The sequence below is a fragment of the Salvelinus alpinus genome, chromosome 12 (genome assembly GCF_045679555.1).
Source record: "Salvelinus alpinus chromosome 12, SLU_Salpinus.1, whole genome shotgun sequence".
Lineage (NCBI taxonomy): Eukaryota > Metazoa > Chordata > Actinopteri > Salmoniformes > Salmonidae > Salvelinus > Salvelinus alpinus.
Genome location: NC_092097.1, coordinates 14,886,789 through 14,901,837, shown reverse-complemented (window position 1 = coordinate 14,901,837; position 15,049 = coordinate 14,886,789). Strand labels below are relative to the sequence as shown.

The 15,049-nt window shown below is 42.0% G+C and overlaps 1 protein-coding gene across 1 annotated transcript in view; it reads left to right on the top strand.

The window, feature by feature from the left end:
• Positions 1-15,049, top strand: part of LOC139536539 (metabotropic glutamate receptor 6-like) — a 37,564-nt gene that overhangs the window by 602 nt on the left and 21,913 nt on the right. The window contains exon 2 of the mRNA XM_071337135.1: positions 1,085-1,695. Coding sequence (XP_071193236.1) covers positions 1,153-1,695 — 543 coding nt within the window. The 5' untranslated portion in view covers positions 1,085-1,152. The remainder of the gene's footprint in view (positions 1-1,084; positions 1,696-15,049) is intronic.

Below are 15,049 nucleotides of genomic sequence, written 5' to 3'. Positions count from 1 at the left end.
CACATTTGACTCTTTTATTATATGTGTCATATACATGTTAAGCTTGCTACCCATACTGTGTATTTAACATTTAATCTCTGTGAGGCATATCTCTATTTCAATGCATTGCATCATTTGTGTAAACTTCAGGCCAGTATCCAACGCAGTTTTTTCATTGTTTGCACAATATTGATATGTTGCATCAAATGATAGAATATGATGTATGGTTGGATGACAATCATACAACTAAGATAAAACTCTGTTTTGCAAAAAAACATGAACAGACACAACTTTAATTAAACTTACTCGGTGGAACATCATATTTGTAATTTCAATATCTTTAGTCGGATTTGTCTTAAACCAAATCTTTTACATCATATACCAATTTCCAATAGTGTTATAACTGAATTGGATGACACAGTGAAACTGGATAGACAGTCAAACTGAGCTCTAAATATTTCAGTATATATTTATATTCTTAGCTTCATATCAGGATGAAATTAATCAGGATAAGACTTGTTCTTTGTGTAACACAAATTTGTATCTTGAACATGCCCCTTAATTATATTTCTCACCCCTATGTTTCCCTTATGTTTCATTAAACCTGAATACTATTACAGAACATGAAAAACATTCATAAAACACATATCTGTCCATGTTAGCCTTTGTGCAATATTTATGAGATGTTATCACTATGCTCTTTGCTGCTCTCTTGGCTGTGTTTTACTTGTCCAACCTTTTCCATGAAGATACCCTTTACTTAGAATACTCTTTGCTGTGGGGTTTGAGTGTGACTATGTTTAAGTCTAGAAGCAGTAGATCTTCTCGGACACAGACACATATTTTTATACCCATTTGGAGATTGTGGTGAAGAACTGAAGTGGCATGTCCTATATTGTCCGCTTGAAAGATAATGTTTGGTAATATGCCATTGATGCCAAGACATACTGTATAGTAATTTCTGATGTCATAGTAAGAGCGCTTGCAGATCAATTTGTATGATTAACAGTTATTTTATTCACTCAGTGTTAGTCTAAAATTGATGTAACAAAAGCTATACCTGAACTTAAACCAAAGACCAACATGTCCTCATTACTGTTCACAGGTATCAAATGTAGAGGGAGAAGCCTGGTACTTTAACACTGGATACAGGAACCTTTGGTGGCCAGAATCATGATATCACAGTGCCACACATCACAGTTCTGTTGTCGGTTTGGTCCACTGTTTGGATGCCATGTAACAACATTGCTCAGGTTACTGTGGATGCTGTTTCTGGGTCTAAGTCCAGAGTCATGGGCTCAGCAGGGCACACAACCACACTCCATCAAGATCAAGGGGGACATCACCCTGGGTGGCCTGTTTCCAGTGCACTCCCGTGGGCCTGCCGGTGTGCCCTGTGGGGAGATCAAGAGGGAGAAGGGGATCCACCGAATGGAGGCCATGCTGTATGCGCTGGATCAGATCAACAGTGACCCTGACCTCCTGCCTAACATCACCCTGGGGGCCATGGTCCTGGACACCTGCTCCAGAGACACCTACGCTCTGGAGCAGTCACTCACCTTCGTCCAGGCCCTCATCCAGAAGGATAACTCAGACGTGCGCTGCTCCAACAATGAGCCACCCATTATTCGCAAACCAGAGAGGGTGGTGGGAGTAATCGGAGCATCAGGCAGCTCTGTGTCCATCATGGTGGCCAACGTGCTGAGACTCTTTGCGGTGAGACTCCTTCCTGTGCTGTGCATTTTTAGCCCCCCCCTATACTATAATCCCATGCTGAATTCTCATCTTCACACACTTACATTTTCTTCATCAGAGTTAATATACAGTACCAGTCAAAAGTTTGGACACACCTCCTCATTCATGGGTTTTTCTTAATTTAAAAAAATGTTTTACACTGTAAAATAGTAGTAACACAAAAAAGTGTTAAACAGATCATCAAAATATATTTCAGATGTTTCAAGTAGCCACCCTTTGTCTTGATGACAGCTTTGCACACCCTCAACCAGCTTCATGAGGTAGTTATCTGGAATGCATTTCAATTAACAGCTGTGCCTTAAAAGTTAAAAGTTCACCATTGTTACTATAGTATTGTGATTCTTCCAGAGACCTGTCATGAAAGGTATTACGACAGCATTTCCCTTTGAGAGTTTTCAGAGTGAAATGACAGTGTGTGTGTCATCCCTTTAGTGCAAACAACGCAGTTATCACAACATGTAAGTTGTAATATGTTGTTTTTTGTGGGGGGGGGGGGGGGGCTTAGCTTCCACAGTGATTTTACCCATGCAAGTTTGCACATGCCTACTCATTCAAGGGTTTTCTTTCTTTTTACAATTTTCTACATTGTAGAATAATAGTGAAGACACCAAAACTATGAAATAACACATAAGGAATCATGTAGTAACCAAAAAAGTGTTAAACAGATGAAAATATATTTTAGATTTTAGTTTCTTCAAAGTAGCCACCCTTTGTCTTGAAGACAGCTTTGCACACTCTTAGCATTCTCTCAACCAGCTTCATGAGGTAGTCACCTGTAATGAATTTGAATTAACAGGTGTGTCTTGTCAAAAGTTTATTTGTGGAATTTCTTTCCTTCATGCGTTTGAACCAATCAGTTGTGCTGTGACAAGGTAGGGGTAGTATACAGAAGATAGACATATTTGGTAAAAGACCAAGTCCATATTATGGCAAGAACAGCTCAAATAAGCAAAGAGAAACGACAGTCCATCATTACTTTAATGCAGGGGTGGGCAACTCTAGTCCTCGAGGGCCTGATTGGTGTCACACTTTTTCTCCATCCCTAGCAAACACAGCTGATTAATCAAATTGCATTCTAAACTGAAGATCATGATTAGGTGATTATTGGAGTCAGGTGTGTTAGCTGGGTCTGGGGCAAAACTGTGACACCATTCAGGCCCTCGAGGACTGGAATTGCCCATCCCTGCTTTAAGGCATGAATGTCAGTCAATCTGGAAAATGTCAACAACTTTGAAAGTTTCTTCAAGTGCAGCAAAAACCATCAAGCACAATGATAAAACTGCCTCTCGTGAGGACCGCCACAGGAAAGGAAGACCAAGAGTTACCTCTGCTGCAGAGGATAAGTTCATTAGATTTACCAGCCTCAGAAATCAGCAATTTACTGCACCTCAATGCTGTCATCATGGCAAAGGGTGGCTACTTTGAAGAATCTCAAATATAAAATATATTTTGAATTGTTTATAACTTTTTTGGATACTACATGATTCCATATGTGTTATTTCATAGTTTTTATGTCTTCACTATTATTCAACAATGTAGAAAATAGTAAAAAATAAAGAAAGATACTTGAATGAGTAGGGGTGTCCAAACTTTTGACTGGTCCTGTAGTTTAGAGAACATTTAGAAACAACATTAAGAACATTAAGAAATATTAAGAAACAACAGTACTTCAGAATTTCAGTACTTCAGCATAATGTTTCCACATGGTTCTATTTAAAGTCATGTTCTCATTGTACCAAGAATGTTAAGAAATAATGTTCTTCTGTGGGAATTTCAGTACTTCAGTATAATGTTTCCTACAGGTTTCTTCATTGTTCTATTTTAAAGTCATGTTCTCAAATTGTTCAGAGAACGTTAAGAAAACTATCCATAAAAAAGAAAACTTTAATAACGTTCAGAGAACGTTCTAAGAATGTTATATAAAAACATATACATTCCTTTCTCAGCATCAACAAAACTCTGTCTATCCTCTAGTTTGAATAAACTAAAATAAACAGCTTTGCATGCGTAAGAAAACATGGCATGGTAGCTCTATTCTGGTGGTGCAGTGGACTAATTCCACAGATAGAGACCAGAAGATTATAGGTTTGAATCTCAATCATGCTGTTTCACAATAAAAAAGAAATGTGTTTGCAGGAAACGTATTATTTAGTTACCCCAACCAATGTGAAACCAAAAACATATTTTCCCATAACTTCCAAAGAACCAAATGTGCTAAGACAATATTATGGAAAACATATGTGGCTTTTGGACACAAGTGACAAATGACACGTAAAAAAACCACAATATATATTTATATATCTTTCACATGAGTCAGACACGTGGTTTTAGGACATGTGAAGTTCCACATGGATTTTCACATGCAATCAAGTTAATCGTAGGATTTGCTGTGATTACTTAAGATTAATTGAAAATTCAGAGTTTGCTCATTGCACTGTAATTTTAAGATGTAGTTTTTATATAAAAAGCATTAATCAATACTGACGTTTTTGTCCAAAGTAACGGCTAGCAAAATTAGGTAAATTTATATAGTACACGTTCTTAACCTCAATGCCAATGCCATTGTTGTTTTTAGCTGTATAGATTATGTAAAAGTATATATTTACATTCAGTCCAATAGCAAACACTTTCACATATTTTCACATACACTGAACAAAAATATAAACGCAACATGTAAAGTGTTGGTCCCATGTTTCATGATCTGAAATAAAAGATCCCAGACATTTTTCATACACACAAAAAGCATATTTGTTTAAAACGTTGTAAACAAATTTGTTTACATCCCTGTTAGTGAGCATTTCTCCTTTACCAAAATAATCCATCCACCTGACAGGTATGGCATATCAAGAAGCTGAAGCATGATCATTACACAGGTGCACCTTGAGCTGGGGACAATAAAAGCCGCTCTATTATGTGCAATTTTGTCACACAACACAATGCCACAGATGTCTCAAGTTTTGAGGGAATGTGCAATTGGCATACTGACTGTCAACCATAGCTGTTGCCAGATAATTGCATGTTCATTTCTCTATCATAAGCCGCCTCCAAAGTCATTTTAGAGAATTTGGCAGTAGGTCCAACCGGTCTCACAACAGCAGACCACGTGTAACTATGCCAGCCCAGGACCTCCACATTCAGCTTCTTCACTATTGGGATCATCTGAGACGAGCCACCTGGACAGCTGAAGAAACTGTGGGTTTGCACAACCAAAGAATTGCTGCACAAACTGTCAGAAACCATCTCAGGAAAGCTCATCTGTGTGCTTGTCATTGTCACCAGGGTCTTTACCTGACTGCAGTTCGGTATCATAACCAACTTCAGTGGGCAAATGCTCACCTTCGATGCCCACTGGCACACTGGAGAAGTAGGCTCTTCTCGGATGAATCCCGGTTTCAACTGTACTGGGCAGATGGCTAACAGAATGTGTGGCGTCGTGTGGGCGAGAGGTTTGCTGATGTCAACGTTGTGAACAGAGTGCCCCATGGTGGTGGATTGGGTTGTGGTATGGGCAGGCATAAGCTACGGACAACAAACACAATTGCATTTTATCGATGGCAATTTGAATGCACCGAGATACTGTGACGAGATCCTGAGACCCATTGTCGTGCCGCCATCACCTCATGTTTCAGCATGATAATGTACGGTCCCATGTCGCAAGGATCTGTACACAATTGTCGCAAGTAAGATGGAGCCGGAGAGGATGGCTGCCGTTTCATGGGCTCTTAACCAACCGTGCAATTTTGTTAGTTTTTTCACATTTTTTGTAACTTATTTTGTACATAATGTTGCTGCTACCGTCTATGACCAAAAAGAGCTTCTGGAAATCAGAACAGCGATTACTAACTTTGAACTGGACAAATAATAAATTTTTAATGAGTCGAACGAGAGGGATATACTCCAGACACTCGAACAGGCCCTCATCCCCGTTATTCGCAGGAGAAAGAGACGGAAAAGATATCGCGGAAAGAGATCGGGGTGCCTTGTGAGGATCCGCCAACGAGTGGCTAATCTGCCCTTGCCATCCGAACTACTGGCCAACGCACAATTGCTGGATAATAAATTGGATGAGCTAAAAGCATGTATATCCTACCAACGGGTCATAAAAAACTGTAATATCTTATTTTTCACCGAGTCATGGCTGAACAACGACATGATTAACATACAGCTGGTAGGTTACACACTGCATTGGCAGGATAGAACAGCAGCCTCTGGTAAGACAAGGGGTGCGGTCTATGTATATCTGTAAACAACAGCTGCTGCACGATATCTAAGGAAGTCTCAAGGTTTTGCTCGCCTGAGGTAGAGTATCTCATGATAAGCTGTAGACCACACTATCTGTATTTTTCGTAGCTGTCTACATACCACAACAGACCGATGCTGTCACTAAGACGCACTCAATGAGCTGTATACTGCCATAACCAAACAGGAAAATACTCATCCAGAGGCAGCGTTCCTAGTGGCCGGGGACTTTAATGCAGGGAAACTTTAATCTGTTTTACCTAATTTCTATCAGCATGTTAAATGTGCAACCGGAAGGGAAAAAACTCTAGACCACCTTTACTCCCCACAGAGACGCGTACAAAGCTCTCCCTCGCCCTCCATTTGGCAAATCTGACCATAATTCTATTCTCCTGATTCCTGCTTACAAGCAAAAATTAAAGCAGGAAGCACCAGTGACTCGGTCAATAAAAAAGGGGTCAGATGAAGCAGATGCTAAGGTACAGGACTGTTTTGTTAGCACAGACTAGCACAGATATGCACAGACTAGCACAGATATGTTCCGGGATTCTTCCAATGGCATTAAGGAGTACATCACATCAGTCACTGGCTTCATCAATAAGTGTATCGATGACGTCGTCCTCACAGTGACTGTACGTACATACCCCAACCAGAAGCCATGGATCACAGACAACATCCGCACTGAGCTAAAGGGTAGAGCTGCCGCTTTCAAGGAGCGGGACTCTAACACGGAAGAAGAAGAAATAATAAGAAATAAGAAATCCCGCTATGCCCTCCGACGAACCATCAAACAGGCAATGTGTCAATACAGGACTAAGATCGAATCATCAAATCAAATTTTATTGGTCACATACACGTGATTAGCAGATGTTATTGCGGGTGTCGCGAAATGTTTGTGCTTCTAGCTCCAACAGTGCAGTAATATCTAACAAGTAATATCTAACAAATTACACAACATATACCCAATACACACAAATCTAAGTAGGAATGAATTAATAAGAATATATACATATGGACGAGCGATGTCAGAGCGGAACGGACTAAGATACAGTAGAATAGTATAGAAAACAGCAGTATATACATATGAGATGAGTAATGCAAGATATGTAAACATTATTAAGTGACTAAGATATCGTAGAATAGTATAGAATACAGTATATACATATGAGATGAGTAATGCAAGATATGTAAACATTATTAAGTGACTAAGATATCGTAGAATAGTAGAGAATACAGTATATACATATGAGATGAGTAATGTAACATATGTAAACATTATTAGTGACTAGTGTTCCATTCCTTAAAGTGGCCAGTGATTCCTAGTCTATGCCTATAGGCAGCAGCCTCTAATGTGCTAGTGATGGCTGTTTAACAGTCTGATGGCCTTGAGATAGAAGCTGTTTTTCAGTCTCTCGGTCCCAGCTTTGATGCACCTGTACTGACCTCGCCACTGTCTGTGTGGGTGGTCCATTTCAGTTTGTCAGTGATGTGTACGCCAAGGAACTTGAAGCTTTTCACCTTCTCCACCTCAGTCCCGTAGATGTAGATAGGGGGGAGCACCCTCTGCTGTTTCCTGAAGTCCCCGATCATCTCCTTTGTTTTGTTGACATTGAGTGAGAGGTTGTTTTCCAGGCACCACACTCCCAGAGCCCTCACCTCCTTCCTGTAGGCTGTCTTGTCATCGTTGGTAATCAAGCCCACTACTGTTGTGTCGTCTGCAAACTTGATGATTGAGATGGAGGCGTGCTTGGCCACGCAGTCATGGGTGAACAGGGAGTACAGGAGGGGGCTAAGCACGCACCCTTGTGGGGCCCCAGTGTTGAGGATCAGCGGAATGGAGGTGATGTTTCCTACCTTCACCACCTGTCGGTGGCCCGTCAGGAACTCCAGGACCCAGTCGCACAGGATGGGGTTCAGACCCAGGGCCTCTTAATGATGAGCTTGGAGGGTACTATGGTGTTGAACGCTGAGCTATAGTCAATAAACAGCATTCTTACGTAGGTATTCCTCTTGTCCAGGTGGGATAGGGCAGTGTGCAGAGTGATGGCGATTGGATAGTCTGTGGATCTATTGGGGCAGTAAGCAAATTGAAGTGAGTCTAGGGTGGCAGGTAAGGTAGAGGTGATATGATCCTTGACTAGTCTATCAAAGCACTTCATGTTGACAGAGGTGAGTGCTACGGGGCGATAGTTATTAAGTTAATTTACCTTTGCCTTCTTGGGCACAGGAACAATGGTGGCCATATTGAAGCATGTGGGGACAGCAGACTGGGATAGGGAGAGATTGAATATGCCCGTAAACACACTAACCAGCTGGGCTAGGGATGCTGTCTGGGCCGGCAGCCTTGCGAGGGTTAATACGTTTAAAACTTCTTCGGGAGGGGTGTCCCTTCCACGGGACGGTTGAGCTAACGTAGGCTAATGTGATTAGCATGTGGTTGTAAGTAACAAGAACATTTCCCAGGACATAGACATATCTAATATTGGCAGAAAGCTTACATTCTTGTTAAAACCTGTTTGGGCTGCAATCCCCACACAGGTACACCTATGACAACTGCCATTTCAAGTGCATTCCGCGAAATTCAAAATCTAGTTTGTTAAAATATTTAACTTTCACACATTAACAAGTCCAATACAGCATATGAAAGGTAGACATCTTGTGAATCAAGCCAACATGTCCGATTTTTAAAATGTTTTACAGGGAAGACAAAATATGTAAATCTATTAGCTAACCACGTCAGCAAAAGAGAGCACTTTTCTAACTCCATCAGTTTTTTACTCCGTCACTAGCTATCACTAATTCGACCAAATAAAGTATATATAGCCACTAACCAAGAAACCACTTCATAAGATGACAGTCTGATAACATATTAATTGTATAGCATATGTTTTTTTTGAAAAATGTGCATATTTATGGTATAAATCATAAATTACATTTCAGCTACAATCAGAAATTGCACCGAAAGCAGCCATAACATTTACAGACACCAACGTCAAATAACTAATTACTCATCATAAAACATATCTGAGAAATACATACATTGCAGCAATTGAAAGACAGGATTCTTGTGATTCCAGACAATATTTCCGATTTATTAAATGTTTTACAGCGAAAACAAAATGTAGCGATATGTTAGCATAGCCACAATAGCCAGACACACTTGGGCGCGCACGACCAGTTGACATGCACGACAGATATATGAAATAACATTATAAATTGGGTCTTACTTTGGCTGATCTTTCATCAGAATGTTGATCAGGGTGTCCTTTGTCCAGATGAGTCGTTGTTTTGAGTCAGGATGGCAACTTTCCCTTCTCACTTAGCATTGGCACTGGTCGACTGGCACGGATTTGTCCAACGTTAAAAAAATCAGAGACCGAAACACGGCAAAACTCCCGAAAAAAATTCAAATAATCTGATTAAACTATATTGAAAAAACATACATTACGATGATATGGTCTCATTTATCAAATAAAAACCCAGCCGGAGATTGTTCCCGTCCAAAACAGCAGCAAAACAGAACACAATATCACTCCCAAGACGCGCGCTTCAGACTTCCGGAAGTGGTCGGTCACGTCAAAGAAATAGCTCTTATTCAACCTCTGAACAAGATATTCACTAAATTTCTTCTCTCATACCCTCTTGACACCCAGAGCAAGGCGTACGGAGTATACGTAGGGTCTTACGTATAATGACCATGTATAGGCATAACGTTGAAGCGAGCATAGATTTCTGACATTCTACTTCTTGGTCAGGGAAAGTGCTGCCAAATGACTTCTGTACCACTCAGAGAAAAAATTAGAACGGTTTTAGAAACTAGAGATTGTTTTCTATCCAATATTAATATTAATATGCATATTGTAAGAGCAAAAATTGATTAAGAGGCCGTTTGAAAATTGGCACATATTTTCCAGTTTTTCCAATACGCCACCTGCAGCCATAACAGGTTTTAATATAACTGCACTGTCCAATTTACAGTAGCTATAACAGTGAAAGAATACCATGCTATTGTTTGAGGAGAGTGCACAACTTTGAACATGAACATATATTATTAATCAAATTAGGCACATTTGGGCAGTCTTTTAAAAATTTTGAACAGAAATGCAATGGTTCATTGGATCAGTCTAAAACTTTGCACATACACTGATGCCATCTAGTGGCCAAAATCTAAATTGCACCTGGGCTGGAATAATACATTATGGCCTTTCTCTTGTATTTCAAAGATGAAATACAAAAAAATTCAAATAAAACGGTTGGTTTTTTCTTTGTTTTATCTTTTACCAGATCTATTGTGTTATATTCTGCTACATTACATTCACATGTCCATAAACTTCAAAGTGTTTCCTTTCAAATGGTACCAATAATATGCATATCCTTACTTCAGGGCTTGAGCTATAGGCAGTTAGATTTGGGTATGTCATTTGAGGTGAAAATTGAAAAAAAGGGTCATTTCCTTATCCTTTAGAATTGTTAAATGTTTTACTCACGTTGGCCACGGACAAGGAGAGCCCACAGTCCTTGGTAGCGGGCCGCGTCGGTGGCACTGTGTTATCCTCAAAGTGTGCGAAGAATGTGTTTAGCCTGTTCGGAAGCAAGACGTCGGTCTCTGCGACGTGGCTGGTTTTGCTTTTGTAGTCCGTGATTGTCTGTAGTCCCTGCCACATACGTCTCATGTCTGAGCCGTTGAATTGTGACTCCATTTTATCTCTATACTGACGTTTAGCTTGTTTGATTACATTGCGTAGTGAATAACTATACTGTTATATTCGCCATATTACCAGTCGCCTTGCCATGGTTAAATGTGGTGATTCGCGCTTTCAGTTTCGCACGAATGTTACCATCTATCCACTGTTTCTGGTTAGGGTAGGTTTTAATAATCACAGTGGGTACTACATCTCCTATACACTTCCTTATGAACTCAGTCACCGTATCCGTGTATGCGTCTAGATTATTTTCGCAAGCTACCTGGGACATATCCCAGTCCACGTGATCAAAACAATCCTGAAGAGTGGATTCAGATTGGTCAGGCCAGTGTTGAATAGTACGAAGCACGGGCACTTCCTGTAAGTTTCTGCCTATAGAACGGGAGGAGCAAGATGGAGTCGTGGTCAGATTTTCCAAAGGGAGGGCGGGGGAGGGCCTTGTAAGCATTCCAGAAGTTTGAATAGCAATGGTCGAGAGTCTTAGTAGCGCGAGAAAGACAGTCAATATTTTGATAGAGCTTCGGCGACCTAGTCCTCAGATTTGCTTTGTTAAAATCCCCTGCTACAATAAATGCAGCCTCAGGATATGTGGTTTCCATTTTGCATAAAGTCCAGTGAAGTTCTTTGAGGGCCGTCAAAGTTTCGGCCTGAGGTACGATGTAAACGGCCGTGGTGATGATGGAGGAGAATTCTCTTGGGAGATAATATGGTCGGCATTTAATTGTGAGGTATTCTAGGTCGGGTGGACAAAATGACTTGAGTTCCTGTATGTTCCTAGAATTACACCATGAGTCGTTAATCATGAAACACACCCCTCCACCCTTCTGCTTCCCGGAGAAATATTTATTCCTGTCTGAGCGATGTACTGAGAATCCTGCTGGCTTTACCGACTCCGACAGAGTATCCCAAGAGAGCCATGTTTCCGTGAAACAAAGTATGTTACAGGCCCCGATGTCTCTCTGGAAAGAAATCCTTGTTCTAAGCTCATCAACTTTGTTATCCAAAGACTGAACATTGGCGAGTAATATACTCGGAAGCGGTGGGTGGTATGCGCGAACCAGCAGGTCACCTCGAGTGCCTCTCCACTGCCGGTGATGTTTTGGGTCGGCCTCTGGAATAAGTTAAATTGCTCTGGAGAGAGTGAACAAAGAATCTTCTCCATGGAAGTTGTATTCCTGGTCATAATGCTGGTAGTTCTGGTGAGTTACCGCCGCTCTAATATCCAATAGTTCCTCCCAGCTGTATATAAAGACATAAAACATTTCCTGAGCTAATAGTGTAAAAAATAGTACAAAAAAAAACAAAACACTGCAAAGTTTTCTAAGAGCTAGTCGCTATGCTGCCATCTCCGTCGGCGTCATCATACTACACCGGCTCCGACGCCGGTCGGATGTTTCTGGATTTGCAAACAATTACAGACTAGAAAGGGAAGCACAGACGAGAGCTGTCCAGTGACAGGAGCCTACCAGACGAGCTAAATTACTTTTATGCTCGCTTCGAGGCAAGTAACACTGAAGCATGCATGAGAGGACCAGCTGTTCCGGAAGACTGTCTGATCCCGCTCTCCACAGCCGATGTGAGTGAGACCTTAAAACAGGTCAACATTCACAAGGCCGCAGGGCCAGACGAATTACCAGGATGTGTACTCCGAGCATGCACTGACCAACTGGCAAGTGTCTTCACTGACATTTTCAACCTCTCCCTGTCTGAGTCGGTAATACCAACATGTTTCAAGCAGACCACCATAGTCCCTGTGTCCAAGAACACTAAAGTAACCCGCCTAAATGACTCCCGACCCGTAGCACTCATGTCTGTAACCATGAAGTGCTATGAAAGGCTGGTCATGGCTCACATCAACACCATTATCCCAGAAACCCTAAACCCACTCCAATTTGCAGACCGCCCCAACAGATCCACAGAGGATGCAATCTCTATTGCACTCCACACTGCCCTTTCACACCTGGACAAAAGGAACACCTATGTGAGAATGCTATTCATTGACTACAGCTCAGTATTCAGCACCATAGTGCCCTCAAAGCTCATCACTAAGCTAAGGATCCTGGGACTAACCACCTCCCTCTGCAACTGGATCCTGGACTTCATGATGGGCCGCCCCCAGGTGGTAAGGGTAGGTAACTACACATCCGCCATGCTGATCTTTAACACGGGGGCCCCTCAGGGGTGCATGATCAGTTCCCTCCTGTACTCCCTGTTCTCTCATGACTGCATGGCCAGACACGACTTCAACACCATCATTAAGTTTGCCGATGTCACCAACAATGACGAGACAGCATATAGAGAGGAGGTCAGATACCTGGCCATGTGGTGCAAGGACAACAACCTCTCCCTCAACGTGATCAAGACTAAGGAGATGATTGTGGACTACAGGAAAAGGAGGACTGAGCATGCCCCCATTCTCATTGACGGGGCTGTAGTGGAGCAGATTGAGAGCTTCAAGTACCTTGGTGTCCACATCACCAACAAACGAACATGGTCCAAGCACACCAAGACAGTTGTGAGGAGGGCACAACAAAACCTATTCCCCCTCAGGAGACTGAAAAGATTTGACATGGGTCCTCAGATCCTCAAAAAGTTCTACAGCTGCACCATCGAGAGCATCCTGATTGGTTGCATCACTGCCTGCTATGGCAACTGCTCGGCCTCCGACCGCAAGGCACTACAGAGTGTAGTGCGTACGGCCCAGTACATCACTGGAGCCAAGCTTCCAGCCATCCAGGACCTCTATACCAGGCGGTGTCAGAGGAAGGCCCTAAAAGACTCCAACCACCCTAGTCATAGACTGTTCTCTCTGCTACCGCACGGCAAGTGATACCGGAGCGCCAAGTCTAGGTCCAAGAGGCTTCTTAACAGCTTCTATCCCGAAGCCATAAGACTGCTGAACATCTAATTAAATGGCTACCTAGAATACTTGCATTGCCCCCCCTCTTTTACGCTGCTGCTACTTTCTGTTATTATCTATGCATAAGTCACTTTAATAACTCTACCCACATGTATATATTACCTCAATTACCTCGACTAACCGGTGCCCCCGCACATGACTCTGTACCAGTACCCTCTGTATATAGCCTCGCTATTGTTATTTTACTGGTGCTCTTTAATTATTTGTTACTTTATTAATTTTTTTGGTGATATTTTTCTTAAAACTGCATTGTTGGTTAAGGGCTTGAAAGTAAGCATTTCACTGTAAGGTCTACACCTGTTGTATTCAGTGCATGTGACAAATACAATTATTTGATTTGATTTGAAACCACTCAAAATATATTTCAGATTCTTCAAAGTAGCCACCCTTTGCCTTGATGAAAGCTTTGCACACTCTTGGCATTCTCTCAACCAGCTTCACCTGGAATGCTTTTCTAACAGTCTTGAAGGAGTTCCCACATATGTTGAGCACTCGTTGGCTGCTTTTCCTTCACTCTGCGGTCTAACTCATCCCAAACCATCTCAATTGGGTTGAGGTCGGGTGATTGTGGAGGCCAGGTCATCTGATGCAGCACTCCATCACTATCCTTCTTTGTCAAATAGCCCTTACACAGCCTGGAGGTGTGTTTTGGGTCATTGTCCTGTTGAAAAACAAATAATAGTCTCACTAAGCGCAAACCAGACGGGATGGCGTATCGCTGCAGAATGCTGTGGTAGCCATGCTGGTTGTGTGCCTTGAATTCTAAATAAATCACTGACAGTGTCACCAGCAAAGCACTCCCACACCACCACACCTCCCCCTCCATGCTTCATGGCGGGAACCACACATGCAGAGATCATCCATTCATCCACTCTGCATCTCACAAACACACAGCGGTTGGAATCAAAAATCTCACATTTTCACCAGTCTAATTTCCATTGCTCGTTTTTCTTGGACCAAGCAAGTCTCTTCTTCTTAGCAAGATGGCGCCGACAGAGAGGGTCGCCTCACTTCTAGTCCTTAGGAAACTATGCAGTATTTCGTTTTTTATGTATTATTTCTTGCATTGTTAGCCCAGAAAATCTTAAGTATTATTACATACCGCCGGGAAGAACTATTGGATATCAGAGCGACGTCAACTTACCAGCACTACGACCAGCAATATGACTTTCCTGAAGCGGATCCTTTGTTCAAACCACCTAAGGCATTCAAAATGTTTCCAGAGGCTGACCCAAAACAACGTTGCCGCAGGAGAGCGGCCTTCTGGTCAGATTCGGAGACGCGCACACCACCCACCGCATCCGAGTATCTAACTCCCTAATGTCCAGTTTCTTGATAACAAGGTAGACGAAATTAGGGCTAGGGTTGCTTTCCAGAGAGACATCCGGAACTGTAACATACTCTGTTTCATGGAAACATGGCTCTTTGGGGACATGCTGTCGGAGTCGGTACA